This window comes from Lissotriton vulgaris, chromosome 6, assembly GCF_964263255.1.
Source record: "Lissotriton vulgaris chromosome 6, aLisVul1.2, whole genome shotgun sequence".
Taxonomy (NCBI): Eukaryota; Metazoa; Chordata; class Amphibia; order Caudata; family Salamandridae; genus Lissotriton; species Lissotriton vulgaris.
The window spans coordinates 1,749,590,815-1,749,618,060 of NC_141694.1; the positions used below are offsets into that span (position 1 = coordinate 1,749,590,815).

The 27,246-nt window shown below is 45.1% G+C and overlaps 1 protein-coding gene across 1 annotated transcript in view; it reads left to right on the plus strand.

Annotated features, from left to right (window-relative positions):
- Positions 1-27,246, plus strand: part of EHD3 (EH domain containing 3) — a 183,513-nt gene that overhangs the window by 53,033 nt on the left and 103,234 nt on the right. Inside the window, exon 2 of the mRNA XM_086927982.1 lies at positions 13,202-13,378. Coding sequence (XP_086784108.1) covers positions 13,202-13,378 — 177 coding nt within the window. The remainder of the gene's footprint in view (positions 1-13,201; positions 13,379-27,246) is intronic.

Genomic DNA, 27,246 nt, shown 5'->3' on the forward strand with positions numbered 1-27,246 from the left:
ACGTCACGACGGGAAGTGACGTCACGAAAGGTGCCGAGCTCCTTGTCCCAGAGAGGCCAAAGAGTGAAGTCCAGCTGTTTCGCAGGGGGATGGTGTCCCCCTGGTAAAATAAGTGGGGGAACGCCGTCAACCCGCGTGGTACCCCGACTCAGCCCTTCCCTCCTGTGATTATCCCCACACAGCCAAATACCCACTTCACGTTCTGTATTTCTCTCTTTCTCCCCCGCCTCATCCCCCAACCCCCCCCCACCGCGCCGCCACCCGGCAGATGTTTGAAGACTGCAACAGGAACACATGTGAAGTGTATTCCTTTAAGGTTGTGGCAGACCTGCCTTTGGCATCTAGGGGTGCAGTGGGTAGTCAACCAGCCAGTGGCAAAAGGTAAACCATACGAAGGCTTTAGGAAGCTGCCTAGCAAAGCTCCTTGTCTAACGGTTCATCTGCTTGTTGATGGTTCACCGCTTCTCGTCCTCCTGTATTTTCTTTTCCCTCTCAATGGTTCCTCTGTTATCTGACCTCATTGCCTGTGTCGCTGACCTTGCTCTGTGTTTTCATTGTCATATTGCTGTGTTTCCCCTTTCCCTTCCCAGAAGGCTCTGGTCCATTCCCGGATTCCCAGTCTTACTGGCTTTGTTCCCAGTTGAGTAGGTTCACTGTGGCCCTTTCTGAAGCTGGTGAGTGCAACCGTTTAGTCGTCAGTGGTAAAACACCTCTTTATGCCTGTGCTGCAGCCAGCGACTTCACTCCAGAGAGAGCCCTGCCTGGGTACGGGGGTGATTGGGGGGGGGGGGGGAGGGGTGTTTGGGGGGAGGAGGTGATTCTCAATGTCATTCCTCTAACCCTTCCCAGACGTGCGAGCACCCATCGTTCCCTCCCTGTTATCCACATGCACCCTCTCACCTTTTAGTGAACAGACAAGGGGGCCATTGTTGGGGCAAAACGACTGCAATTTATTCAAACATAAACACATGGGACATCACCCCTCTAAATGGTATTCGCATTCCATGGATTCCAATACTTCATCACATCTGTCATGTTTACTACACCAGTTCTGGATGTGCTGGTCCATATTAATCCCTGGCAGCACTTCTGGCTCATCCCTGCACGACTGCCCCTTTGCAGGTGTCTAGAGTTAGCAGCTTATAGGCTTCCTTTGCTACCAAGACATTTGTCGGCGGCCGTCCGGCCTATTCTGGGCTGCAAGTGCCGTGTCCGCCTGCAGTTGATCCTTGCTGTCCCATCTCCTGCTCCCAGTGCCCCTGCTGTAAGGCATCCCAAGGACCCTGTTTGAGCAGCTCTTCTTCCTGGGCTATTGTCAGGGCCACTGGAATTATGTGGCAGAAGAGGGCCAAATTAGGCGGCAAGGTAAATTGTGTGGTACGAACAAAAGCCCAATTATGCGGCATAATGCGGCACATTTCATAACCATATTACTTCATTATTTCATCATTTTTAAATTTGGTAACACTTTCTGGGCGCATTGGCTGCACCTCATTATTACCCGTTTAACAACCAAATATGGTAATGAGCAAACATGTGAGCAGTCCAGCTTTGCAAAGGGGCCTTCCCCCGCACTGCAACACATGCCGCTGCATTTTTAGTAAGTTTGAAACCGTTTGAGTTGGATACAAAACCTTTTTTGGGTTAAAATCTGCTGATTATGCATCAGATGATGGATTATGTGGCAAATGTGACAAATCTATAGTTGTGCGAAAATTGCAGTGACCTCATAATTCTAGTGGCTCTGGCTATTGTGCGTGCCTTCTCTACCACACTGTCTCTGGTTCCCCGACCGCCGGCAGCTCTCCCTTTCCTGCCTATGAGAAACCTAGTTGTTCTAGTACCCCATCTGTGCTTTGAAGGAACATATCCAGAACCCCCGTCGCCGGTTAAGTGGACTTCGTCCAGCATTATCCCGGGGTTTTGAGATTGAGCCAGTGCCTCACACACCCCCAGCCGTTCGCCCTGCACACTTTTGCTATGGAGATGTTTCACTTGCGCCTGGCGCGCTCTATTGCCCCATGGTATATGCCCCCTCCACTCTCAACGAGCTATGACCATTGACCATATCAGATCTGCTAGGTGAACCAGCCTCACTATCTGTGAGCCCTGACATCCTTGCACCCCAAAAAGTCTTTCCTCCCGAGACATGCCAGATCATTCCCCCCAGGTGTACTAGGAAGTCATCAGGCCTTTCTTCCTGCTGCAATGCGTCATGAACGGTGTGTAGCAATTGTGCCCATCTCATGCCTAGTTTTCCCAGCCAAGAGACTGCTGTGTTGCGCAGCCAGATTCCCTTGTAGTCTATATGCACCGACGCCCACTGATGTACAAGTGGCCCAGGGTCCACACTTTGCGCCAGCCTGCGGGATTTCTTTCTGCAAGAAAAACACAACTCCGATACCCGTGGGTCTAAGGTAAACTTTGAAGACCCAACCCTCTCAGTGCCGCGGTTGTGGCTGTGCCTATGCGAAAGGAGTGAGATGCTAACTTTTTGGAAGGCAGCCCAGCCTTATAGATGGCCATCCGAAGAATGGCGGTGAACTGGAAGCATCTTGGGCACAAGCCATCTTCATGCAGCCCTTGTGACCCCACTCCCACTACATGCACTCTAACAAGACTTCCAAAAACTTCCCAGCACTGACTATATTTTTCTGCCATCTTGGGTGTCGGCGCATTGGCTACCAACATCACTAGGATTGGTCCACCAGGGTCCACAGGCGCTCGGGAACTGGCGTCATGGTCTGCTCTGCATGTGGAGCCAGCTCTTTGAATCTCTGCTGCTAAAAACGTGAACGAATCCGCTATTGTGTTATCACAGCCTGAAATGTGTGTGGCTCTAATCGCTGTTGGCAGTCAGCTGGCACCTGGCTAGGTGGCAAAGTAAGCGCACCACTGCTGGGCACCGTGCCGTTCCTAAATTCAACGCTAGTACCTCTGCGTGATTGTCAGCCCATAGCGTGATCTGGTTATTGGTGAGCCGTTCTTCCCAAATGGTGAAGGCCACAACGATGGGGAAGAGCTCCAGCAGCATCATGGTTTTGCTGATCCCTTTTGCGTGCCAGTGAGAGGCCGTCCACGCTGTGAAACAAGAGAACTGGGTCCGGTCATTCACGTTGGTGTGTAAGACCTGCAACAATTGGGTATGGTGCTAACTGGGAAGGGGAGACCCTACAAACCCCTTAATTGGTGGAGGAAAATTCTACCACCTACACAAGTAGCAACAGTCCAGTGCACACATACAATATAAAGTCAACAATGTGGAAGTCATTTGGAAACCATTGGAACAAGATTCCACGTTGGTATCCTGGTTTCTTTAATAAGTTGTGATACAAAAACAGCCAGCCGACACGCGTTTCCCCAGAGAAACAATGGTCTCCGAATTTTCAGGGCTGGTTTGGTATGTTCCAAGGTCAGTCTTGTCCCTGTACCGGTGATCATTTCAAACCGGTAGTGCGCAAGTCCAATGCAAATTGCTGCCAGCCTCTCCACCTCAGCAAAAAAAGGTGCTTTTGATCTATTCCAACTTAATTTTATTCTTATTGGGTCAGCAAGATTTAAAAAGAAAAAAGACTTGCATTATTTTGTAGGCTTGCACACTCATGGCGATGCATATGTGCACGTCCACCATGACCCAGAAGGGCGCATATCTCATCACGCATGCACATGCATATATTTGGCTCTTCTCTGTCAAAAAATGCCCCCCCCCACGGACAATCACCCTGCTGGCATCAATTTGGACCTCGGTCACATCACAGACCTTACTTTGTGGCTCTTGGGAAAGTGTTTGCGAGTACCCATGCATTCAGGTGAGACCAATTGGCTTTTCCGTTGCTTGTTTGATTTCTGTACATGGCTGCCTGCCGTATGTATAGTAGTGTGAGATTTAGATTCCTTCGTCTGTGTGTGCACTACAGGCCAAAAGCATTGACTTTGAAAATGCTTGTTTGCTGGGAAGCCATTAGCTCTTATGGCGAAAATGTAGTCTGGAGTTGCAATTTATAAGTTAAAGATGTCATTCTGAACATTTTTTTTTCTATTCACATATTTTTGTGCAAGAAAAGAGCAACCTGAAGAGTATTTTCTTCCACAAGCAGCAGCACATAAATAACTGCTAACTACTCCTTACCGGAGATGGAGTAAGGCGACCTGCCAGGAACCTGTTTTGTTGCGTTTTTCTTTAAAAAAAAAAAGTTGCTTAAAATAGCTTCTTTGTACAACCCAAGGTCAGGCGGCTGATAATCTAGCCACTGGGCATTTCTTAAATTATACATTATGTAGCGTTGCTGCTGAAGAAATGTGTACCTCCTTTAAATACCTCATGATCTATTATTACTCGACACTACTTTGATCAGCCTTGGAAGAATGAACAGCTGAACGGCCCAGGCTGGATTAGAACCTGCTTGTTGTGTACTGAACACTGCAGCGGGCACTCTAACACGCTGAGCTATAACCAGTGCAGGACTCGTTTGTTTCTCGCAGCAAAGGAATTCATTGGTTATTTCCTTTGACCGAAAATAATAGTTCTGAAGACTTGCTTTGTGATGGTACTCTTAAGAAAATCAATCAACCAGACGGATTTGTGAAATGCGCTACTCGCCCATGAGGGGCTCAAGGCGCAGATTGAGCCATCTCCATTCTTCTTTCTTATCAACAAATAAGCCTGGAACAATGTTTGTTTAACAATTGTATACAACATATGAGTGCTATAAAGCTTGACCACAAAATACATATTTGAAACGCAAGTTGTGAGTTTTTTTTGTCACAGATTTGCAAAACTATATATATATATATATATATATATATATATGGGTCTCTGAAAAGCGCCCCTGGGTGGCGCTGAATTGATGCACACCAACCTTCTTCACAAGAAAAGAAGAGACAGATTCCCCAGGAGGACCAGGTAGGAGACGCCTGTTTATTGGTAACATAGCGAATGCATTTCGGCAGCTGTGCTGCCTTCCTCAGCGCCCAAAGCGTCCCGTAAATGAAGCACCACGCTGTGTGTAAGTTCCTCTCAAATAAGCTTGTTGGTGCATGTCAGCTCCGCCCTTCCGCTGAAGTCCCCGCACCTGTGAGCAGTTCCAAGTGTGGCGCGGAACTGCAGGTCCCAGAATGCAGCAGGATAGATGTTTGGAACCACGGTGCAGGGGAATGACTGGAATAATGAAAGTCATTGCGGGCTGGCAGGAGAGGAGCGCAATGTCTTTAGGAAAACAAATAGTCCGTCTTGCTTTGGAGTTTCCAACTCGTGGGTGCCTCCTCCGGTCCCCCTTGACCACCGCAAGGAGGAGGCACCCACGAGTTGGAAACTCCAAAAAAAATTGGAAACAACACAACTGGCAATTCCACACAGCATGCAAGAAAGCGTGCGTAATTCCTGACCTGCTCGTCTTTCCATACAAAAACTTGGTTTACACACCCAGGCCTAGAAGGGCGAGCCCACGTCTGTAGGAGAAGGGCGAATCTGTTTCGGGTGTTTTGACATCCAGAAGTTCCAGTCACTGTACAAAATGTTCCTGTTCAAATGAAGTGTCTCTTGTAAATATGCCACTTTTTGCCAGCTCCTTGCAGTGGCAGCCGGCATTCGCAAGTGTGAGGGTTGAGGCTGCGACCATTGAATGCATCCCCTCACGACGCTGGTGGTGCAAAAAGCCTGCCTGTTGCTGCTTTTGTGACCCCAATAGAGCAGAGTACTGAGTATTGGTGCCAGCGGTGGGGCCGAGTGCGCTCTTGCATGGTTTCCAGACACCCCCACTCCCACCTTCATTACTTTAAGCTGCCCCCTAGTCCAGAGCAGCACTGGACTCTATTGAGAACGAACATTCAGAAGATATAAATAAACAAGCATGCATTTATTTAAAGGTTAATTTTAAGTTTAAGAAATAAAATGACAAGGTTGTCCTTCACAGCTTAACTTTAGAAACGCCTTGATTTTGAAAGACGTCTTGCAGCAGAAGTTTAGAAATACGATCATGTCTGTTTAATATTCAAAAAGTTGATATCATTAACATGCAGAAGCGTTTCACATTAGTACATCAGATTATGTGTGTTTGTGCCCATCACCCTTATATAACTGTTCTTTCACATCTGTGACATTGCAGAGAGCTTTCTCTCTCTTTAGTTTCTCCATGCCATTCACTTCAAAACATCCATGAGCTCCCTTCTCAGTGTAAGAAGGTTGTTCTGGTTACACTAGTGTGTGACCAGGAGGAGACCCAGATGATGAAGCATGTCACCCCGGTGAGTGATGGGAATCTGTCCTTTTTAAAGGATTTACCTCTTTAAGGGCTCCATTATTTAGGTTGGTCCTTCCTCTGTCTCTAGCACCACTGAGTTGTAGGTCTTCAGCCATAGTATTAGTCTTCTTTGACTCAGTAGACACTCATGGTTTTGCATAGTTACATATATAACACAAACATACAATCATCTTTTTAAGTGGGAGAAGTTTAAAGTGCAGAAATATGTTCTGCAAAAAACGTTCATAATATGTAAAATTTTTCTGTTCTTTAAATTTCTCTCATTCTAAAAAATGGCTGTATTTTTTCTGTTCTGTGGCACAGAGCCTTCTAGCCCCTGCAAAGGGCTGGCAGTTTGTAAAGCGACACTTTGAAATGGGAGAAAATTAAAATGAAGAGTTGGCTTAATCATTGAGGCAATTAGGTTGACTTTTAATTTCACATTTTCTCCCATTTTAAAAGCATCATTTAGAAAACATTTTGTTCTCAGCTCCAAGATTGAGTTGACAAGGTCTTTTATGTACGAGTTAAATACCTCCCTGCTTAAATCATTCGTCTTGTGCCATGCCCAGCCTGGGTCATCCATCTGACTGAGCACTGTTGATTATCAGGCCCTGCTATCTGCACCCTGGTGATATGATGTACAATAAACACAGCCTTCCCTTAACTTTAAAAGAAAAATATGACCTTGTGCTTATTTAAAATAAATCCAATGCTGAAGCTACTCGGAAGAGGTTTGTACACGATCCACTGGTTGGAGACACCTGCTCTAGCATCAGCCTTTTCTTGCCTTACTGTGCCAGTCCTCGGATCCTCTCTGCCATCCTCTTTTATGATGTAGTATTAGGTTTGGTATCTGTTTTCTATTTATTGCCTAATTTGTGACTTTGTTTATATTCTAATCCGTGACCAGGTGACTCTAGTATGTCATTATCCTTCCCATTGCATCATCTTTTACCTCCACCAGGTCTGTGCAGTCACCCGAGGTGGAGACTTTGTTGTGGGCTTGCTTTGTGACGTGTTGGTCTTCATGTCCCTGCTCGGCCATCTGATTGTCCTCTGGAAAAGCTTAGAAACTGTGGCCAGACTCGTCCAAGGTGCGCCCCTGTAGACCTATCTGTTTAGTCCGCATTTTTAGGATACTATTGCATGTGTGGTCATTCAGAAGTTTGTGAGTGAGTCATTGTCCAAAAACCGAGGTTATGCACACATTGAATGCCCCGGTGACCTTCTTAAGCCACGTTTGTGTTTGTCCAAACTTCAGGAGACTTGGAATATACATGAACTGCTGTGGGGCAGGAGGGCAGCCAGTCAGCAGAAGGCCAGATTCAAGAGTAGGCTTAGTTGTGTGGCCCCTAAATGTAGTACTTAAGACTTCAATAAAGGAGACCGATTCCTTGAACATAGAGAATTGGTTAAAGTCCCATATTTTGCCATTCAATTAGCACTTCCTCCTCTTTAGAAGTTGATCTTAACAGGTCATAAACAGGGAGCACGTCATGCGATCTTCCCCTAGAGACTGTGCCACTGGAATCAAGCTATCCTGGCTGAAGAGGGGTGAAACTCTGAAACCGGTCCTAGGATGATTGTTTCCGGTCCAGAGGACCTGGCTTGGCAGTTCAGGCTGGACTGTTCCCATGAGGCACAATGTCAGGACTGATTTGCATATGGCCAGGTCTAAAATGGGGTGGCATGGTGAGCAAAAGAATGAGGGATTTATCCCAGATCTCTTGACTGGGGGTGAATGTTTTGATGTGTTTCACATTCCGTCCATCAATTGTGTTCCTTTTGCTTCCCTTGGAGACAACAGATTTTGTTCAGTTTGTGAAGAACTGCAGACCACCTTGGTCATCTGCAGATATTCCCTCAACTGAATTACTTAGATCTCTCCTGCATGTGCAGAAGATTTTTATCTTGGAAGCTTTCCCTGTTTCTGGAGTGCTTTCTAGAGATTTCAGGTCAGCCCCCATGATTCAGCTATTGAAACTCTTCTTTGGATCTAGACAATTTGTCCAACTGTTGTCCAGCCACACACTTTCCCTTTCTGAAAATGTAATCCTGTTGTGAACTATGATCTCCTGTGCAGGCAGGTTTGCTTTCCTGGGTGAATCGCAGAATTGGTTGTGGTAGCTGCCCTTCACGAAGTACATTGGTGGTTCAATGAGCATGTCTCCTCCTCTTTGATCTTATTGGATCTGTCAGCGGCTTTTGACACTGTAGACCACCAGGTTCCATTAGTCAGAATTCAGTTCCTCTATAACAAGGACTCTGCTCTTGCCTGATCTGGAGATTTCTTGGCCGTTAGATTCCAACAAGTGTTACTCTCTCCTTGTTTATCTATGGTCTAATCACTGAATGCTGCGTTCCCCAGTGATGCTTTTTGTCAACGCTACTTTTCAGTTTATTCCTGATTCCTCTAGCACATCTTGTCCAGTATTTTGGTTTCACTGTGTTTGTGGATGATGCACCAACCATCCTTAAAATCACCTGGTGATGAGTGTTTCTATAATGCCCGCCTAGAAAGGTTGAAAACTGAATTGATCTTTATCTGCTTAAGCAGTAGGCTGATAAGATACTGTTCCCTTTAGCCCACCCCCCCCATTCCAGGGAACAATTCCGGTGTGACAAACACTAAGCTGTCTGTGTAAAAAAATACTTTTTAAATTTGATTTATCTCCTTCTTAGATGAAATCCGTAGTTGGCTCCTGCATTTATAAACTCCGTGTTCCAAACTGAGGCACTCATAGCTTTTCCCTGGTAAGGTTAAAACACTGAATGCTTTTCTTGCATCTCACATTGATTACTATAATGTGCTTTACTTGTTTCTTCCTCACTTTTTTGCAAAAACTATAGTTGGTGCAGAACTCTGCGCCAGATTAGTGCTAGGGCTTTAGAGGTGATCGTGTTTTGCTGGCCTTAGTTCCCTTGCGCTGGATCCTTGTCCATTTGCGCCGCTGCTTCCTTTTCCAGAATAGGGCACTTTGTAGGTTTCGACTTTGACGGCGCAAGTGCTGTCGCTTGCAAGACATTTTGTTAGCTTAAAGAGGGGCTTGGAGCCAGCACATTGCTTACTATGGGTTGAATTATTCATCACTCTTGTATCTATGATTTTGTTTGGTTGGCACATGCTGGTTTTATTTCCTCTTCGTGTGTTTGTCCCTCCTGTGCAGTGTGGTCAAAGTACTACTTTTGTTCCCACTGAGTGACCTTCTGCTAATCTCGCTTTGACTGCTGCCCTATTTTTTTTTCTTTTGAAGGAAGCACCCCATAAAACAATCTTTTTGCAGGCCTATTTCTGTACTGCTCCCTCTCCTGCTTTAAACACACTTTACCATCGCAGAGAGATTATTTTCAGACTGCACAGGTTCATTATATTTTTCTGAATGTTTTATGATGGACATGGCCTTTCGTATTGCTTTTGTAATATTTCTGTCCGTGATGCCTTTGGCCTCCCCCTTCCCACCCCCCCAACCTCCGCCCCTGTGACGGTGACCCCGTCCTCTGTATTGGTCTTTGTTACTGCTTCAAACATTTTCCACAATAGTTGAGAAGTTCATTTTTGTTGTATTGCAGACCGCATATTCCTTCGTGTTGCCCTCTCTCTGTTGGTCCATGTTGCCTTTACCTGCTATCCATCTATGTCCCCTTTGCCCTGCTCCCGCTTACCTTCATACCCTGCGGCTTTTTAGTCCTCTCTGTTGCCATACAATGACATGCTTTACCACACAACATAATGGCAGACCATACCAATACCGTAGAAGAGGCCATACCATACTTTACAATGACCAGGTACACCATTCTTCATTATACACTGACCTACCATATATACGATGAAAGGCCATGCAATACTATACTATACAATGACTTGTTAGGCCATACCATACAGTGGCAGGCCGTACCATATTTTAGAATGCATAGCAGCTGCGCGGTTGTACAGTATGGCTAAAAACATTGACCATGCCAGTAGGTCTGACATAGGCGAGACTCTTGACTTTGCCAGTGTCTGATATTCAATCTCTCGCTTGGTACTCAAAGTTCAGTTTAACAACAGACAAAACTTCTCCATCACATCGTCATACCTGGTACGAATCAGACAAAGGACAGATTTCTTCTTCAGATCTCCAAAGTCAGATGATCCATAATCGGCAGTAGTGACTTTTTATATGGCGTCTTCCGCCATGTGGGCGCTGCATCCCTTGGCTATTCACTGTGAACTGTGTTTCCTGACGGTTAGGAAAGTTCTAAAAACCTTGTTGTTTCCCCCATCATTTGGACTGATAAAGTAGTATTGCTTCCTGTGATTTTTTTTTTTTAAATAAATGGCCACTTTTTGCGTGCTTTTGCTTTTATTTTTTAAAGTCTTTATTTTAACCCCGTCAAAGTTTTTCACACACCTTTGAGTTAGCATGATGGGTGTTCCTCCAATGCCCTTAGCCAAATTAGGGTTCCTTCCTGGTGAACTCTATTCTAATAGATTATTATCTGGTTCTTTGGTGTAATCCTTCCTTGTTCTTGGCCACTAGCACTGTAGTGTAGGGGGCACCTTGCTCATAGAAACAAGGACTTCATGGTTTTCATGTTTACATTGGATTGTTCTGTTGGGAAAGTAAGTTAGGAACCATCGTTGGAGAGCGGGGTTCCTACATTCACTATGATATTTCTAGGCTCGCTGTAACTTTGTTTCCTGAAAGTAGATGAGTCCTGCAGCTACCAGCCAGCAGTGTAGGCCTCTCGTCTTGAAAGCAGACTTCCTAGAAGGGTAGAGTTTGAAGGCCCAGTATGTGGAGCATAATAGTATCATGTGGGTAGAGTCTTAGGCTGTGTTGACACTTAACCCCTTCCCTGCGGGGCATATTCCCCCGCTGTGCTGGAGGGAGGGGGGGCGTGCACAGCGCCCCATGCTCATGACGAGGTCAGCTCGTCATGAGGCACAGTGCTCGTGTGCTCATGATGAGCTGAGCTCGTCATGACCACACCCGTTTGTGTGGAACGCTCGCACAGCAGGGGAATTAGCCCAGCATGCGAGCGTTCCAACCGTCATGATGAGCTCTGCTCGTCATGGGTACACGAGCTCCGTGGCTCATGACGAGCTGACCTTGTCATGAGCATGCAAGGTGTTAAACAAAACCACAAATAAGCAGCCTTCCCTTTTCAAGAGTGTTGTAACCTAGCAATGTATAGTGACATTGTAAACGTTATACTATTGAGACCTTAGTTTCCAAAGAAGTTAACATAAATAATTTAAAAATGTAAATTTCTTCCTCTTGTGCTTAGACTCCAACCACATATTTAGTGTCAAAATATTTCTTCCTTTGTGTCCTGCAAACTCGTAAAGTAATAAAGAAGTCAGGAATGAGATGATCAGTGAATGTATCGTTTACTGGACCCCTTTTGTTGAGCACATAAATTGTGAAGACCTGTATGTTAGATCTTTCATGCCCATGTTACTTGGATGCTTTGCAGTCTCTACCAGACGCTAGGGTGTGGTAACCTTGTGGTAATGTGTTTTTACCGTGGTTGTTTTGTATGGATTAGCTATGCTAAGGGTAAGGGTTGAGTTTGCATCAAGCAGGAAGTTTAGAGCATTTGGTGTTAGAAGTGAGTATTTCTATGCACCAGTATGTGATTTATTGTGTGCAGGCTCTGTGGTTTGTGGAGCACCCAAGTTTAAGTCTGAAGTTTGGAGGTTTGCACTTTTTATTGAGTCTGTTCTTGTATGTAGGTATGTATGTATGTTTTACTACATCCTGAAGACTATAGAAAAGCGTTGAATTTGTCTTCTAGGCACTAGCAGTAAAACTAAATAGGCACACGTGCTATGAACTCTTGTGTTAAACAGCATTGTGCAGAGCTGGTTGTCAGCTAACTCTCCTGTCCTGAAGTGGCGGCAAGCATGCAGGCTTTGTTCAAGATGGTCTCCCGTGGAAAATGTAAGAAATGTTCAAAACTGTACTTGCTTTATAATAATGTATATTTATCCTATTATGGTCTAGTCTAATATTTTTATTTTATTGTTAAAACATCATGGACAGCATTGTGTAAACTGGCATAGTGCACAGCCCTGCGGTAGGCAGCGCGGTCACTGAGTAGGGAAACACGGTCCAGTTAAGCAAAAATAGGGAGAGGCGGCTTGTGGGAATCCCTTGTAGTGGGAGTTAATTATTAACATTCACAGAAAGACCTGCAGGGCTTGAGTGGCAAGGAACTGTCAAATGGGTGAAGTCCCATGCCAATGAGGTTAGTATTCTCACAACTCCTAATACTGTATGGGTAGCAGAGGGAAACACACCATCAGGATTTATAGGAGCAATGTGGTGGTCTAAATATGGGCTTCCTGTGCCTTGAGTACTGTCTGATCTCCACTAGACTTGTTTGGGAGTGGGTAAGGTCCCGGGGAGGGCATGGGGCTTCTGTTCTCTCCACCAAGAGGAGCAATTTCTACTGAAGATCCTTTGGAGTGCCGGAAGGGAACGGATGGGACGAAGTGCTCTATGAACAATATAATTTTGCCTCCTAGCAAGCTCCTAATACCATGAAAAGGGGAGGTTTTAGGCCTTTTTAGAGTAATTCAGAGTCGCCCATAGGTGATGCTCTAAGGGCGCCCTCTAAACTCTGCTTATGGAAGTTCCAGCCACAGGAGTGGTCTGGGGAGTGAAGGAATAAATCCTATTCCCTATTTTACTGCTTTCCTAGCCAAGCAGTAATTAGACTAATCCTTTGAATTCCTTTTACCCTAGCTGCAAAAAAGTCTATATGAACATATGTAGCCCGGGACCACTACTTGGACATTACTCTGCTAACAATGGACGACTAAATGGAGGCATGCCTTCTTGAGCAAAGCATTGATAGAACCCTGATGTTCAAATTGTCAGTCATTGGCAGCACTCCAGATTTGCTTGGTTGCACTCAGTCCTGAATATGGTATGCAGAATATCTTATTTATATCTTTCTCTGTTGGGCAGGTACCTTCTAGAACAGGATTTTCCTGGCATGAGGATCGGTCCTGAGCCCACCACCGACTCGTTCATCGCGGTGATGCAGGGTGAAGTGGAAGGTGTCATCCCCGGGAATGCATTGGTGGTTGACCCAAAGAAGCCCTTCAGGAAACTGAATGCTTTCGGCAATGCCTTTTTGAACAGGTGAGTTGAATCCAGTTGTATCTGTAGACAAGAATGGTCATTGAAGATCAATCCTGTTTTTGATTGAGGTTTACTATACTAGATTTCCAGAAAGGCTGCTACTCAACAGCTCTGAAACCCACAGGGTCATTCATTGGACTATCAATGAAGAACAAGCTGCACTTCAACATGTTTCATTACTATGCACGCAAAAAGAAATCCTGGATTTTGTAGTCTTTTTATAATTTTGTCAGATTCTCCTGACCATCGATTTGAAGACATTTGGATGCATTATTAAGTATGGGTGTTAACCTCCAGTATCCCTTTGTAATGAAAAAATTATTCTTCAACTGTCCTTATAGATTTTATTGCATGTCTTGATATTTTACATAGGTGTATTTTTTCCTTCTATGTTTTAGAATGTCTAACACTTGTATATCATATGCTTGGTTCTTTCTTTGGAAATGTGTGACTTGAGGTTTTCCTTCTGCAGGCTGCAGTGTGTAAAGTGAAGGGCACTTTGATCATAATAGTCATACTCACAAAAGATTCACAAGAAATCCACATGAAATACATTTTACACACCTCGGCCCAATGACAGAAATGTGTAGGAGTATGCAATACTTTATCACATAGTCTTAAATAAAATCCTATATGTTTAGGTGGCAATCTCTGCCTATGGTGGGCTTTCTGGGTCTCTAATTGGCAGAAGTTTGCACCCTGTCCAAGTAGGGAGAACAGTCTTTTTCAGTTTAAGACAGATGAACACCCTAAATTAACGTGTTCGCCCTCTGGTAGCTTGGCACAGAGCAGTCCGGCTTAATTTATGAGGCAACGTGTAAAGTACTTGTGCAACACTTAAAGTGAAAACGCCAAAAATAATCCACACCAGGTTGGAAAAATATAGCTTAATTTAATGAACAAAACCAGACCAAAACGAAAAAAATCTAGTAAGTAGAACCAAAGGTATGACTTTTAAAAGAATATCTGTGAATACAGTGCTTACAAGCATGTAGCACCAACTGGGGCTATCTTGTCGCGCTTGACAGGGATAAATCCAAAAGTTCAGGCTGACTTTGCTGGAGCACAGGTCTGATACAGGAGCCAACCTTGTCTCGCCAAAAAAGTATCTTGTTGCGCCGTCGACTGGCCCAGTGCGTGAAGCAGACGAAGCGATGCGTTTGTGTCAATCCCTCTGGATGCAGGCGATGCATTGGTTCCGAGCTGCGTGAATCAAGATGTGATGTCCTCTAAGCAGGCGATGCATCTGTGCCTGAAGGAGATGCGTCTGTTCCAACTGGCGCAACAATGGTGATGCCTGGATTTTGAAGATGAAGCACAGAAAACCCACTTCAGAGGGCCCAGTGCTGGATTGGCACTTCTTGGAAGGATAGGACTCGCAAATGGCAGACTCCAGGTGCTGTTACAGGTATGCTGGACGTCTTTGATGTCCCTGAGACTTCAGAACAGGAGGCAAGCAGACCAGGCCTTGGAGTCACTCTGGGTTCAAGAGGTGCAGGTCCAGCCCTTCTCACCTAGGCAGAGGGGGCAGCAGGCAGGTCCGCTCAGCAGAAAAGCATTTCTTCAAGAGCCACAGACCTGCAGTGTGTCAGCCATTTGGCAGCACAGCAGTCCTTCTTCCTGGTAGTGTACCCACAGGTCCAGAAGTGCGCTGAACTGGTAGGGTCAGAAGTCCAATTCTTATCCCAGTGGTGACTTTGAAGTGGGGGTGACTTCAAAGAGGATCTTTGAAATGTACAGAGCTCCTCCCTTCCGGCTCTGGCTTCAGACACCCTCCAGGGGGTTAAGCAGTTGTTTGTGTGGTGACTGGATACAGACTATTCAGGTGTAAGTGTGATTCTGTGTCTAGCTCCTTCTTCCCATCCTTCCCAAGAACGCCCATCGGGATATTGAGGGCCTGTCGGTCACACCAAAGCTCCCTTTGTGTTGCTGTCTAGAGGGAATGCACAAAGCTCCACTGTCACCCAGACCGGACTTCTATTGAAGACAAGCAGAAGGCACACAGTGCTTAAGAGCAGAAAAGTGGCGATTTTTCTAAAAGTGGTCATTTTTAAAGTTCCATAGGTACCAAATATGACAGTTCTACTCCTTCTTTATTTGGATTTACACGTATTAAATGTAATAAGGAATCCCCAGTGTTAAAACCTATGAGAGGGGAATGGTTCACAGTAGTGAAAAACAAATTTTGCAGTTTTTCACTACCAGGACATCCCAATCTAAAAAAGTATATACCCTGCCTTTTACTTACACAGCACCCTGCCCTATGTCCTATCTTGGGCCGAACTTAAGGGTGAGTTATGTGTAATAAAAGGGGAGTTTATGGCTTGGCAAGGGGTTTTAAATGCCAAGTCTATGTGACAGTGAAACTGCACATACATGCTCTGTAGTGACAGGCCTGAGACCTGTTTAGAGGGATACCTAAGTTGGTGGCACAATCGTTGCTGTAGGCCAGCTAGTATTGAATTTACAGGCCTGGGTACATATAATGCATGTTACTAGGGACCAATAAGTTAATTAAATATGCCAATTGTGGATACACCAATGTTTCCATGTTTTAGAAGAGTGAGACCATGCCCTATAGCACTGGTTAGCAGTGGTATGAGTCCTAAGGCCAACAAAAACAGTTCAGCAAAAAGTGAGGCAAACCAGGCAGAAAGTTTTGGGGGAAAGGCCACCGTAAGGCTGAACGGTCTAACATGCAGTCCCTCTTGGAGATGAAAGCATCAAGTTGGTCTAGGCCCTCTTCATTAAGCTGTGACAGTACTGCCCCTACTCCATGCTCTGAGGCATTATTTGTACTATGAATTATTTGAAAAAGTCAGGGGCCTTGAGCACTGGGCTGTGCACCTGGTCTTCTTCGGGGAGTCAAATGCTTTTTGGCATGCTTCTATTGAATCACATTTCTGGGCAGCTTCCTCAAAGTCCACTCTTTTTCAATCTCGCCACAATGGCGCCATAGCCCTTGACAACCCTCCTTTAGTACCTTGTGAGCCCTAAGAAAGCTCACACCTAAGTTTGGTTGGGTTTTTGGGAGCTCCCAGGCCATGATCGTCTATCTTGGCCTGGAGAAGCTGCACCTTTCCCCTGCCCACCAGGTGTCCTGAGTAACCACGGACCCTTGCCCGATCTGGTACTTACTGGCCTTGATAGTCTGGCCTGCATTACGCAGGGCCTGACGCACTTCCTGGAGGTGAAAGAGGTGGTCCTTGCATGGAAAATCGGGCATGGGTCCAGCCCCATTCAATGGACAGGCCTGGCTCACCGTTCAACCAGCTATTTGTAAATCACAGGTTGACAGTCGTTTTATATTATACACACCTAGAAATCTTTTTGTGTCTTTTTTCCTAGCACAACAGTCGCTGCAAGGCACCGTCTGTATTTCCACGCTCTTGTCCAGTCGGGATCTCATCTGCCATGGGTTTAATAAACCAGCTTTGAAACCTGGGGATGAAGAGTACTATAGTGTTCACACGTTCGTTTGCCCGGAACACCTCACTTCTGTGCACATCGGCTAGCATTCTGACCAGTGGGCACCAATCTCTTCTCTGTTTTTGCCACGAAGCATGTCTGCGCAATACTTGAAGGACATGCGACTATATATATATTTTTTTGTACATAATAAGGTTTTCTAAGCATAATTTTAACCCAATGAAGTAGAATTTGATTCGTTGGGAAACAATGGGCGAAGTCATCGTAGTTCAAGCTGAAATGCTGATGTCATTTAATTTCTTTTAAACTGAATCTCACCAGCAGGAAAGGTAAAGATCTGATTTACATGGGATTTTTTTTTTATATCGCTGTATGTTGAGGTGACCCTGTCAGAACTAGATGTAGGGTGGGTGGTATTGATTTGCTAAAGGTGAGTTGTTAGTTGCTGAAATGAGAAGACAAATTGGATTGTTGGGCAGGCCTCGGTGACATTTTAATTACGCTAGTTTAACTTCTTGTTGCACTTGAGTCAAAATTCTGAAATGACACCAGGGCGCCACACGTAATTACACCCCCGTTTGTAGCAAAATTATAGCACATGAAGAACGTAAAAAATCAGTGACTGTTCATAGCAGTTAATCACTTTGCGCTTTTTTTTGCACAAAATGTGTCCTTCATTACTAAATTGACAAAAGGACACATTTAGCACTAAAATATAACGTGAAGTGATGGATTAACTTTTCGTGTAATTTACCATAATTTTCCAGCTATTTCACTAAAGCAAAGTGTTACCTGTATAATTTTTCATAGGCTAAGTGTGTAAAATTCATGCAAAGAATGCTTTATAAACGAGATTGTAAAATTGCTTTTGTTTTTGAATAAAAAATGATTTAATACGTTCCTTTTTATAGTTGTAGAACAATTAAGCATGCGAACTCCATTTATGGGCCGAGTTTCTGTAAAATACAAACGCCCTTTGATTCTCGGTGGAGCTCTGGCCTTGTTTACTGCTGAGGTTGCCACTCTACGGAAGGCTCCCATGACGCAATGGATCTGCCACGAACAAAAAGGAAGGTAGTTTCCTCTTGTGAAGGGGAAAGTCCGTTGCCCCAGGGCTTCCGGTCCACCGACTGGAAATGGCTCGCGCTGCAACAATGGGTCATTTCACTTCCATTCCATTACCAGGCCGCCGGAGAGGAAGCCCGCACAATCCGGCTCCTGGGCCTGGCAGGCCTGAAGCACACGATGTAATAGGTGCGAGGTGACGGCTGCCGTGCGCGTGCACGTGTCCCCGGGAAGTCCTAGGACGGTGTTTATGCAAAGAGCGTGAATTGAGTTGCAGATAATGGAAAACGGGAACGTGCTCGGTCTTCAACATGTGCCGATAAAAGTAGACAAGAAAAAATGGCCGAAATCACTTTTATTTTTCCGTTTTACTTTGGGGTGCTTCGCAATTACATGGGAAAATGTTGCCTCCGTTTTGATCACTTGAGGCACTGATTAGGTACTTCAATGTTTAACTCCACGCGCTCATGCGAAAAAAACTGCTAACTGAAGTTTTTTTTTGTACATGAGTAAACCGGAGTTCGGGCCTGGGAGGAGGTGCTCCAGGCCCGGCTCCAGGAATATTTATTTGGGTGGGCCAAAGGTACATTTGGGTGGGCCACAGCTGGCCCACTTTATCGCTTAAATATCTAGCCAGGCCTGTTTCTGGGCCCTCCTTTCTCTCCTTAGTCTTACAAGGCACAGTAAAACACACTCTTTTCAAAGTCTCTTTCTAAATGTTATCACTCTCAAAAGTGCTTTTCTTCCATGTAATGTCCCTTTGATGGGAAGAGGAGGTTTCTAAGGTGGGAGTATCAAGCAAGTGACACTACTCGGGCTCCCTCTGTGCGAGCCTTCAGGGAGAAACCCTCTTTATTACTACATCCACCTGGCCCCTGAATCTGCAGCGCACTCCCCTACAGGCTTGATTATCCACTTTTCTACCACCCCTCTCCATTACACCTTATTTCACAGCTGACCTTGGGCCCAAGCCCCATATCAGCCACCATTCAGTTCCACTTTCATTATTCCCAGTAAAAAAACAATAGTAAAATCACCTTCAAACTTGAAACATTGAATATAGCAGTAAATGTAATTAGCATGCGTGTTAAAGTATGCTCCACAGTTTCCTAATCGGCCGGCTTTAGTGCTGGTGTAAAAGTCTTTTTGACCTTTTTTTTTTTTACCTCTTTCTCTGTAGATAACTCAACTACCACCCTCTAACTGTGCCCTTCTTCTCTTTGTAGCCACTCCCCCTCATGGTCTCCGCCTCAGACTCCCCAACTACCACCCTTCACCAGTGCCCCTCATCTCTCCGTAGCTCCCCCACGCCCCATGACCTCCTCCTCAGATTCACTCACTGCCACATCCACAAGTGCCCCTCATCTCTCTGTAGTTCCCCCCCCACCCCATGACCCCCTCATCGGATTCCCTAACTGCCACCCTCCACAAGTGCCCCTCATTTCTCTGTAGCCCCCCACCTCATGACCTCCTCCTCAGTTTCCCTTACTGCTCCTTCCACCAGTGCCCCTCATCTCTCTGTAGTTCCCCCACCCCATGACCACCTCCTCAGCTTCCCTCACTGCTCCCTCCACCAGCGCCCCTCATCTCTCTATAGCCCCCCACCCCATGACCTCCTCCTCGGCTTCTCTCACTGCCACCTTCCACTAGTGCCCCTCATTTCTCCATAGCCCCCCACCCCATGACCTCCTCCTGAGATTCCCTCACTGCCACCCTTCACCAGCGCCTGTCATCCCTTCATAGTTCCCCAACCTGTGACCTCCTCCTCGGACTCACACTCTGCCACTGTCCACTAGTGCCCCTCATCTCCCTGTAGTTCCCCCCCACCCCATAACCTTCTCCTCGGCTTCCCTCACTGCCACCCTCCACTAGTGCCCCTCAACTCTCTGTAGTTCTCCTTCACCCCGTGACCTCCTACTCGGCTTCCCTCACTGCCACCCTCCACCAGCGCCCCTCATCTCTCCGTAGCCCCCCACCCCATGACCTCCTACATGGATTTCCTCACTGCCACCCTCCACTAGTGTCCCTCATCTCGCCGTTGCCCCTCACTCATATACATTCCATTTGTTGTATAGCGCTACTCATATCAGTGTAGGGTGTCACAGTACTTTACATAACAGCACACATTATACAGAGACAATAAATCAGTCTACGGAGAATGTCACATAAGCCAATGAGGATTTCAAGGTATAGAAATCACATCATCCACACTGGTGGGCAATATATTTTACAAGGGTTTGGTCTGGGGAAGCAAAAACTCAGGATTTAAATAGTACCCCAGTGGTTGGGGGTTGGCTTTACTGATAAAAAGGTACAACTGCCAAACAAACTCTTTTTAGTAACATTAGAATGCAGAAAGAATGTAGAAGCTCTAACTATATCACAACACAAAAAAGCAAAGTTTGTATTCAGCTCTTTGATGACATTTCATAGGTCATTGTCCTATGTTAGGATAGTAATTTCTGGACTGCAAGTTACACAAGGATCTCTGTAACAGAGGTAGTAACCCACTGAGCTATTCCCATAAAATTCAGTTTATCTGCATTTAAAAACTACTAAAAGACAAATGGTTACTCTGCAGCAGTATCGTAAATCACCAGTTATCTGAACAGTTGTTGTTGTTGTACGTCAGTGGCAGGTTCGCTGCGAGGGCCAAGTCTCATGTTTGGGTGGGCCAGGCTCATGTTTGGGTGGGCCTGGCCCACCCGGCCCACCCTCTAGAACCGGGCCTGAGGTGCTCAGGCGTGGAAGGGGTAAAGGATGACCACATCATCAAGCTAATACCCACCAACAAAGTTAAATGCAGTTGATACTCTCGGTGAGCGTTCCCGCTCTTAAGGGGCATGGAAAATTATTCTTGCAATAGGCTGGAGTTATTGTGTTTTTGAGATGGCAAAGGCCACCCCAACCCCCACCCCACCCCCCCCCCTATAATTCATAGTGGGGTCCTGAGATTTCTGCATTGGGTTTTTGTTAGTGTCTAGTTAAACAGAATTGGGCTTGCATATCATCTACTGTCAGACAGTAAGTACCTTTAAATTTATATTCTAGGGCAAATGTCTCTAAGCCCTTAGATTAACTCTTGACTTGCATTTTCAGAATTTCTTTTTTTCTCCAAAATTAACGAGGTTTAAAAGGGTTTTTTGTTTGTACAAACAGCATCATCCAGGCCTAGCCAGGTTATCCAGAAATATTTTAACATTTGCATTTTTAATGGGGTTTGGACTTTGTTTTTTATCATCAGTATGTACATCAAAGGCCCAGGAGGCCCAGATCCAGACCACACGTTAAAACTGGTGACACACTTTAAATGTGCACGCAGTTAATCTAAATGGAGCCTTTTAACATATTTGTTATTTTGAGCATCTGCTCTGGACCCGCGCCTCCCAGCTGTGCATTGAATACCCGTGTTGTGGTATATCTTCCAGGTTTGATATCTAGCATTCTCAAGGTGTATTCAGTCTGGCCAAAAATGCCTGCAAGAGGACGAATTTAAAACTTCAAACCATGGGAATAAGCGTTGATTTTTTCAGACTACCAGAAGTCCTGGAAGGTGTAAAATGGTTTGGAAAAACGGAAGGAACATTGGGAAGAGTTGCACCTTTTTAATTGCTCCTTTTATAGGACATTTTTCCCACTACCTATTTTTGTCCTTCTTGTTTTTGTAATTGTCTGTAGGCACCAGAGATTGTTTGAGAATTTTTCTAAAGTACCGTCACCCTGTTTTGCACAGTTTGGAAAATCCAAATGTAATTTCACTCTCCCTTGTAATTTCTAGGTCAGATTATCTTTGAATGTGCTGGTTTACCACCCAGTAATTTATGACCCACATTCAGAGAGTGCGAGCCCCACAACAAGATATATGGGTTAATCCCAGGTCTTGAATTTTGTCTTCATTGGACTCTTACAACATAGATTTCATAAGATATTTTGCCTTAAGCAAGATTGTGTGCTTGTCCTCCTTTTTATTTAAAAGAAAAACAATCACATTCCTTTGGGTTAAGTTACTACAGAATGAAACGAATTCACCCCTGCTGGACCTATGGATCACGCACTATCCACAGCAAGTTGCGTAAACAATGCTTAAGGAAGAGGTGAATCCTCAGCAAAGCGTACGTGTAAAGGAAACTGTTTTATCCAACAGGAAATATCTTGCAAACAATATGCAAATAGAAGGATGCTACAAAAGTAAAGTGATGTTGCAGTGCTTATGTCGTTCCGATGTGAAAAGCGTGGTAACAGCAAATTGGTGTGCGTAAACAATAGAGATGGGGCTGCCAGCTTATTGTTGGTAGAAAGAGGCTGCGGTAAGTCTTTTTAATTTGAAGCTTAACAATCATCTTGAAAGGTGTAAGGACGGTGCAAAGTCTTGAAAATGATCACCACCCCAATGAAAGGTATTTGTCCGGGATGACCTTCATGACGGTGTAAAGGACACCTGAGCTAGTCCCATCCCTTGGGCTAACAGTAAGCATGGAACCAACATGGTTCTTCTTAAAGACCTGCTCCAGTTTAAGAATGATGGATTCTTCAAGTGTCTCTACACTGTGGTGTGGTACTGGATTACTTGAATAATCGATTTGCTGCTGCTCTTAGCAATATTTATGCTAAGAGTTCCATTAATTCCAATCGTAGAAGTCAGGGTGGCTGGAAGAACGGCAGGCTGTCCGCTCTGTTCTTTTCCTGGACAAGCAAGTTAAGTAGTCAAGCTTGAAGAGAAAAACATTGGTAAACCATCTCAGCGCCTTCTTGCTGTCTGTTTGTTGCTCCTCTATCTGATTAGGAGAGGTGTACTCCGTTCAGTGAGCTGCTGTCATGTGTGCTTGCAGTGCAGAAGATGGGGAAGGGTTCAACTCTTCTCCTATCCCTCAGAATCTCTCAACTGTGACCAAGTAAGCCCTGTCATGATGAGGGTTAAGGGTGCTGACTTGACTAGCCCATTTAGAAATTCTTCTCTGAGGTTACAAGGTAGTAAACCTCACTTACCTTTCCATCCCACTTTAATAACCCTTCCATTAATCTTGCTGAGCCCTTAATTCTGCATGCTCTGCTACCTGGGCCCCTTGTCGAGAGTGACCTTTCTGTTGTGCCTCTGCTGTGCCTGTTCCTGACTGGCCTCCAGATTCTTGTTCATCTTGTGCGTGTTCTAAACCATTGTAAACGTTGGCTACTTAAGCCTGTGTGGGCATTTGGAGTTTTCCACATAAGATTTAGGTGTACTCCCAGGCATAGTGGCCAAGTAGAAACTCAAAGGGGCTGAACCCCACTCCCTTTCGTAATACCTACATAAATGCAAAAAGACGCAGGGTACCTGCGCTGTACTGAAGAGGAACAAAGACCTTCTACCATTGCCACAACTGTAGCTGTAAAAGTATTAAAGTGACCCACTCGGGGTCTCTGTCTATTGACTACAAAAATAAGAAACCACCCGTAGCTGAGGAGTTTTACAGTACAGATGTCCAAGACTAACTAACTAACACAACCTTTCCCCTGATTGGAATCTTGCCTGCACCCTGGTTGATCAGTGACATATTGAGTGATATATTACTATTCTAATGTGCAATGCCTCCATTTGACAATTGCTTAAAATTCCAGTGAGGCCGTTGCTGCTTTCGATGACTGTGGATGTATTTCATAAATGAAGCACAAAGCACACAGTGTGGTGGCTTATTTACACTTAGTCAGTGAAATGTGCCTAGCCTCGGTCTGTTTAGCCCCTCCCACATCCCCCCCTCCCCCCCCTGACTCCCGCCCCTCCCCTGGTTGGCAAGTTAGGCAAGATTCCTTCACCCTCTCCCACTCCAGAGTGACCAATGGTGTGATCTGTGTAGGGCCACGTTATGGGCATTGAGCCTTGGGAATTGTCTGTGTGTTTAACTTCTCCTACACCATGGGCTGACCGAAGTGTATCTTTGTGTAGTAGGCGCACAGGCGCCACTGTTGCTGTCTGTATCACAGACTTACTCAGGGCTTTAAGTGGGATGAATAAACTGAGGGGTCTCAAAGGGGTGTGGCCAGTGTAATTAGGGGCGTGGCTTTAAACACTTAAAGCTAAAAATCTGTGTTTAGCATAGTGTGCCGCCCGACTTGCATTTTTCTTTTTCTTTCATTGCATCGTCTTCTATGTTGTGCACATCATGTCCCATCATTGTGGTTTCTTGCCTAAGTCCGTATGCAGACCCTGAATTGAGCACATGAGCGCCTACTTCTCTCCAGTAATTGCAGTCCTTGTGGTGCCTGCCCTGCTGTATCTGTCTTAGTGTTTAATTTATTTTATTTATTTTATTTTATAAACTTGTAAGGCACAACAGCTACCCAAAAAGGGTTTCCCGGCGCCAAAAGACACAGCAAAGAAGTGAGAGTGACACGTCATAGGCCATTCAGAGTTATTGATCAAACAACCAGGTTTTTATTTCTTTCCTGAACTTAGAATAACTCTTCTTTGTGTATGTGGATAGGTAGTGTGTTCCACATGGATGGACCCTGATAGGCAAAAGATCTCCCTCCCATTGTGGAAAGCTTGAATCTGGGCACACAGTACGTTGCTGCTGAGAGTGACCGTAAGTTCCTTTTTAGGAATGTAGGGGTGCACTAATGCCTGAAGGTATTTTGGTGCAGTGCCTGCTTTTATTTTAAACATATAGTTTAAGGTCTTAAATTTGATGCGGTTTTCCATTCTGAGCCAGTGAAGTTTGCGCAAGTAAGGGGACACATGGGTATTTTTGGGTATTTGACAAAGAATCCGGGCAGCCGTATTTTGTATCATCTGAAGTCTCTTTATTGTTCCTTTGTTGGCACCTAGATATAAGATGTTCCCGTAGTCAAGCCGGGATGTAACTAAGGCATTGACTACTATTTTCTGCATAGAAATGGGCAGCATCCATAATATCTTTTTGAGCCATCTTAGGATGGTGAAGCAGAGTCCAACCACTTTGCTGACCTGTTGCTTCATGGACAATGAGTTGTCTAGGATTACCCCCGATTCCTCGCATGAGATACTGGTGTTGGAAGATTTCCTATCTAAGAAGGCCAATGTGAGGCATTCCATAGATCGGGCTGTTTACCCATTAAAAGAATCTCCGTTTAATTTTAGCTGGTTCATATTCATCCAGTTGGAGATGTTCTGGAGACCTTGTTTGAGCAGAGACGGAGATGCTGGGTGAGATTCTGATAGCCTGAAGATGATCTGAGAATCGTCTGCGTACGTCATGAAAGTCAGCCCAGATTTTTCGGCTAAATCCGCCAGGGGTCTTAAGTAAAGATTAAAGAAGAGAGGGCTCAGGATTGATCCCTGTGGTACTCCATGCGGGGAATTGAATGATTCAGAGCATGCCATAGATGAAGCTATCTGGAAGGTCCGTTGGTCCAGGAAGGATTTGATCCATTTCAAGGCATTGCCTTGAACTCCATTGTTTTCTAGCGCGATGAGCAGCTTTTTGTGTGACACAGTATCAAAGGCTGCGCTTAAGTCTAGTAGAATAAGCGCAACTGTTTGACCATCGTCAAGATGTTTCCGGATGGTTTCTGAGACTCCCAGCAGAGCGGTTTCTGTAGAGAAACCCGCTCGGAAGCTCGATTGGGTCGGATGGAGAAGGGAATTTTCTTCCGCAAATATGGTAAGGGCAGAATGTACATGTCTCTCCAGACATTTAGAGAAAGCTGGGAGAAGAGAGATGGGTCTATAGTTGGCTAATATATCTGGGTCTGCTGTTGTTTTTTTCAGGAGTTGGGTTACTATAGCATGTTTCCAGAGGCTGGGTACTTCAGCGAGCTCCAAAGATGAATTTAGGGTGTCAACAATAATTTCAAGAGAGGAGTCTAGCTCTTTCATGATATTCATAGGAATAGGATCCTGCAGAGAGCCGGATTTAATAGTCTTCATGATGGATTGAAGGGTATCAATTGTAATAGGTGGCCAGTGTTGTAAAGTTTGATTAACAGTGGGGGTGTTCTCCAGGTCTTGTTTTGTGGTAGTATCAACGTTGTTCCAATGATTAATTTCTCTATTTTATCAGAAAAGAATTGGGCGAGGTCCTGACATTGCTTTTTATTCAATGGGCGGGCCGGGGCTAGGGTTTGAGCCCCCGCTAAATCTTTCACTGTATTGAATAAAGTTTTGGGTTTATTCACAACTTCCGTGATGGTATTAGAAACATACACGGCGCATGCTTTCTTACATGCAGTATGATATAAATTTCGGACAATTTGATATCGTTTTTTCTTGTCGGGAGCAAAGTCTTTTCGCCACAATCTTTCTAGTACCTTGCATTTGGTTTTTTCCTCTTTAAGGGAGTCATTATATCAAGGGACCGGACGGCGGTGTCTGATTCTCTTAGTATTTGAGATAGGCAGACAAGACTCAGCCGCTTTGGTGAGCCATTGTTGAGTGGCAGTTGCAATGCCTTCCATGTCTTGGATTTTATTAGGTACATTCATCTGAGTGCCGTGTTGAGTTTAGAGATGTCAAGTTTTTTCCAATTTTTTCCTAATGAAACCTGGGGTATAGAATGAGAGAAGGAATTGGCAGGTGGTTTCAGATTAAATTTAATTAAATAATGGTCGGACCAGCAGACCGGGGTATTGTCCTGCCAAATAAGTTCAGGGAGATTTGAAAGTATTGGGTCGAGCAGATGGCCAGCCTTATGGGTGGGTCCAGAATTAATGAGATTAATACCCAGTGCTGACAGATCATCTAGCAAGTTCACACAGGCGGTATTAGATGGATCCTCTAAGTGTAAATTTAGATCACCAATAATAGAGAAGTTTTTACAGGCCAATAAAGGAGGGGTGATGTGGTCTGCTAATTCAGAAGCCCATTTGGTGCCATTCCCAGGAGGCCGGTAAATTAAGGAGCCTGAAAAAGTAAAATTAGGGTTCAAGCAGAGTTTAAAAAGTGTGGATTCACAGTGTGAGATCTGTAACGTCTTTTCTGTAACGGTTTTCCGGGTTCTGTCCTTTCTGAGAATCGCATATGTGGCAGGAAGGGTGGTGGCCACATCCAGACCGGAGCCCTCATGAAGCCAGGTCTCAGTGAGGAACAATGCGCTAGGTTTGTCCTCTAGCAGCAGGTTAAAAATGTCCAGTTTATGTTTGGGCAAAGATCAGCAATTTATATAGTAAAATGTAAATACTTCATCAGTGGGGGAGCACGGTTTTTGATCCTTCCTAACTCTGGATCTACGCGGAGGATATGGTTGAAAGGAAGATAGTGACAGATTGCAATTAGGGCAGACAGCCTTAGCAGTGTGTGGAATTTCCAGTAAGGTACAGCCGACATGCTTCCTAGGTCGTAATGCTTTAAGCTGAGCGGACGTCCAACTTTGTGGTGGCTTTAGGAGTGAGACATAGCCCTCTGCCCCGAGCCCCGTCCTGTC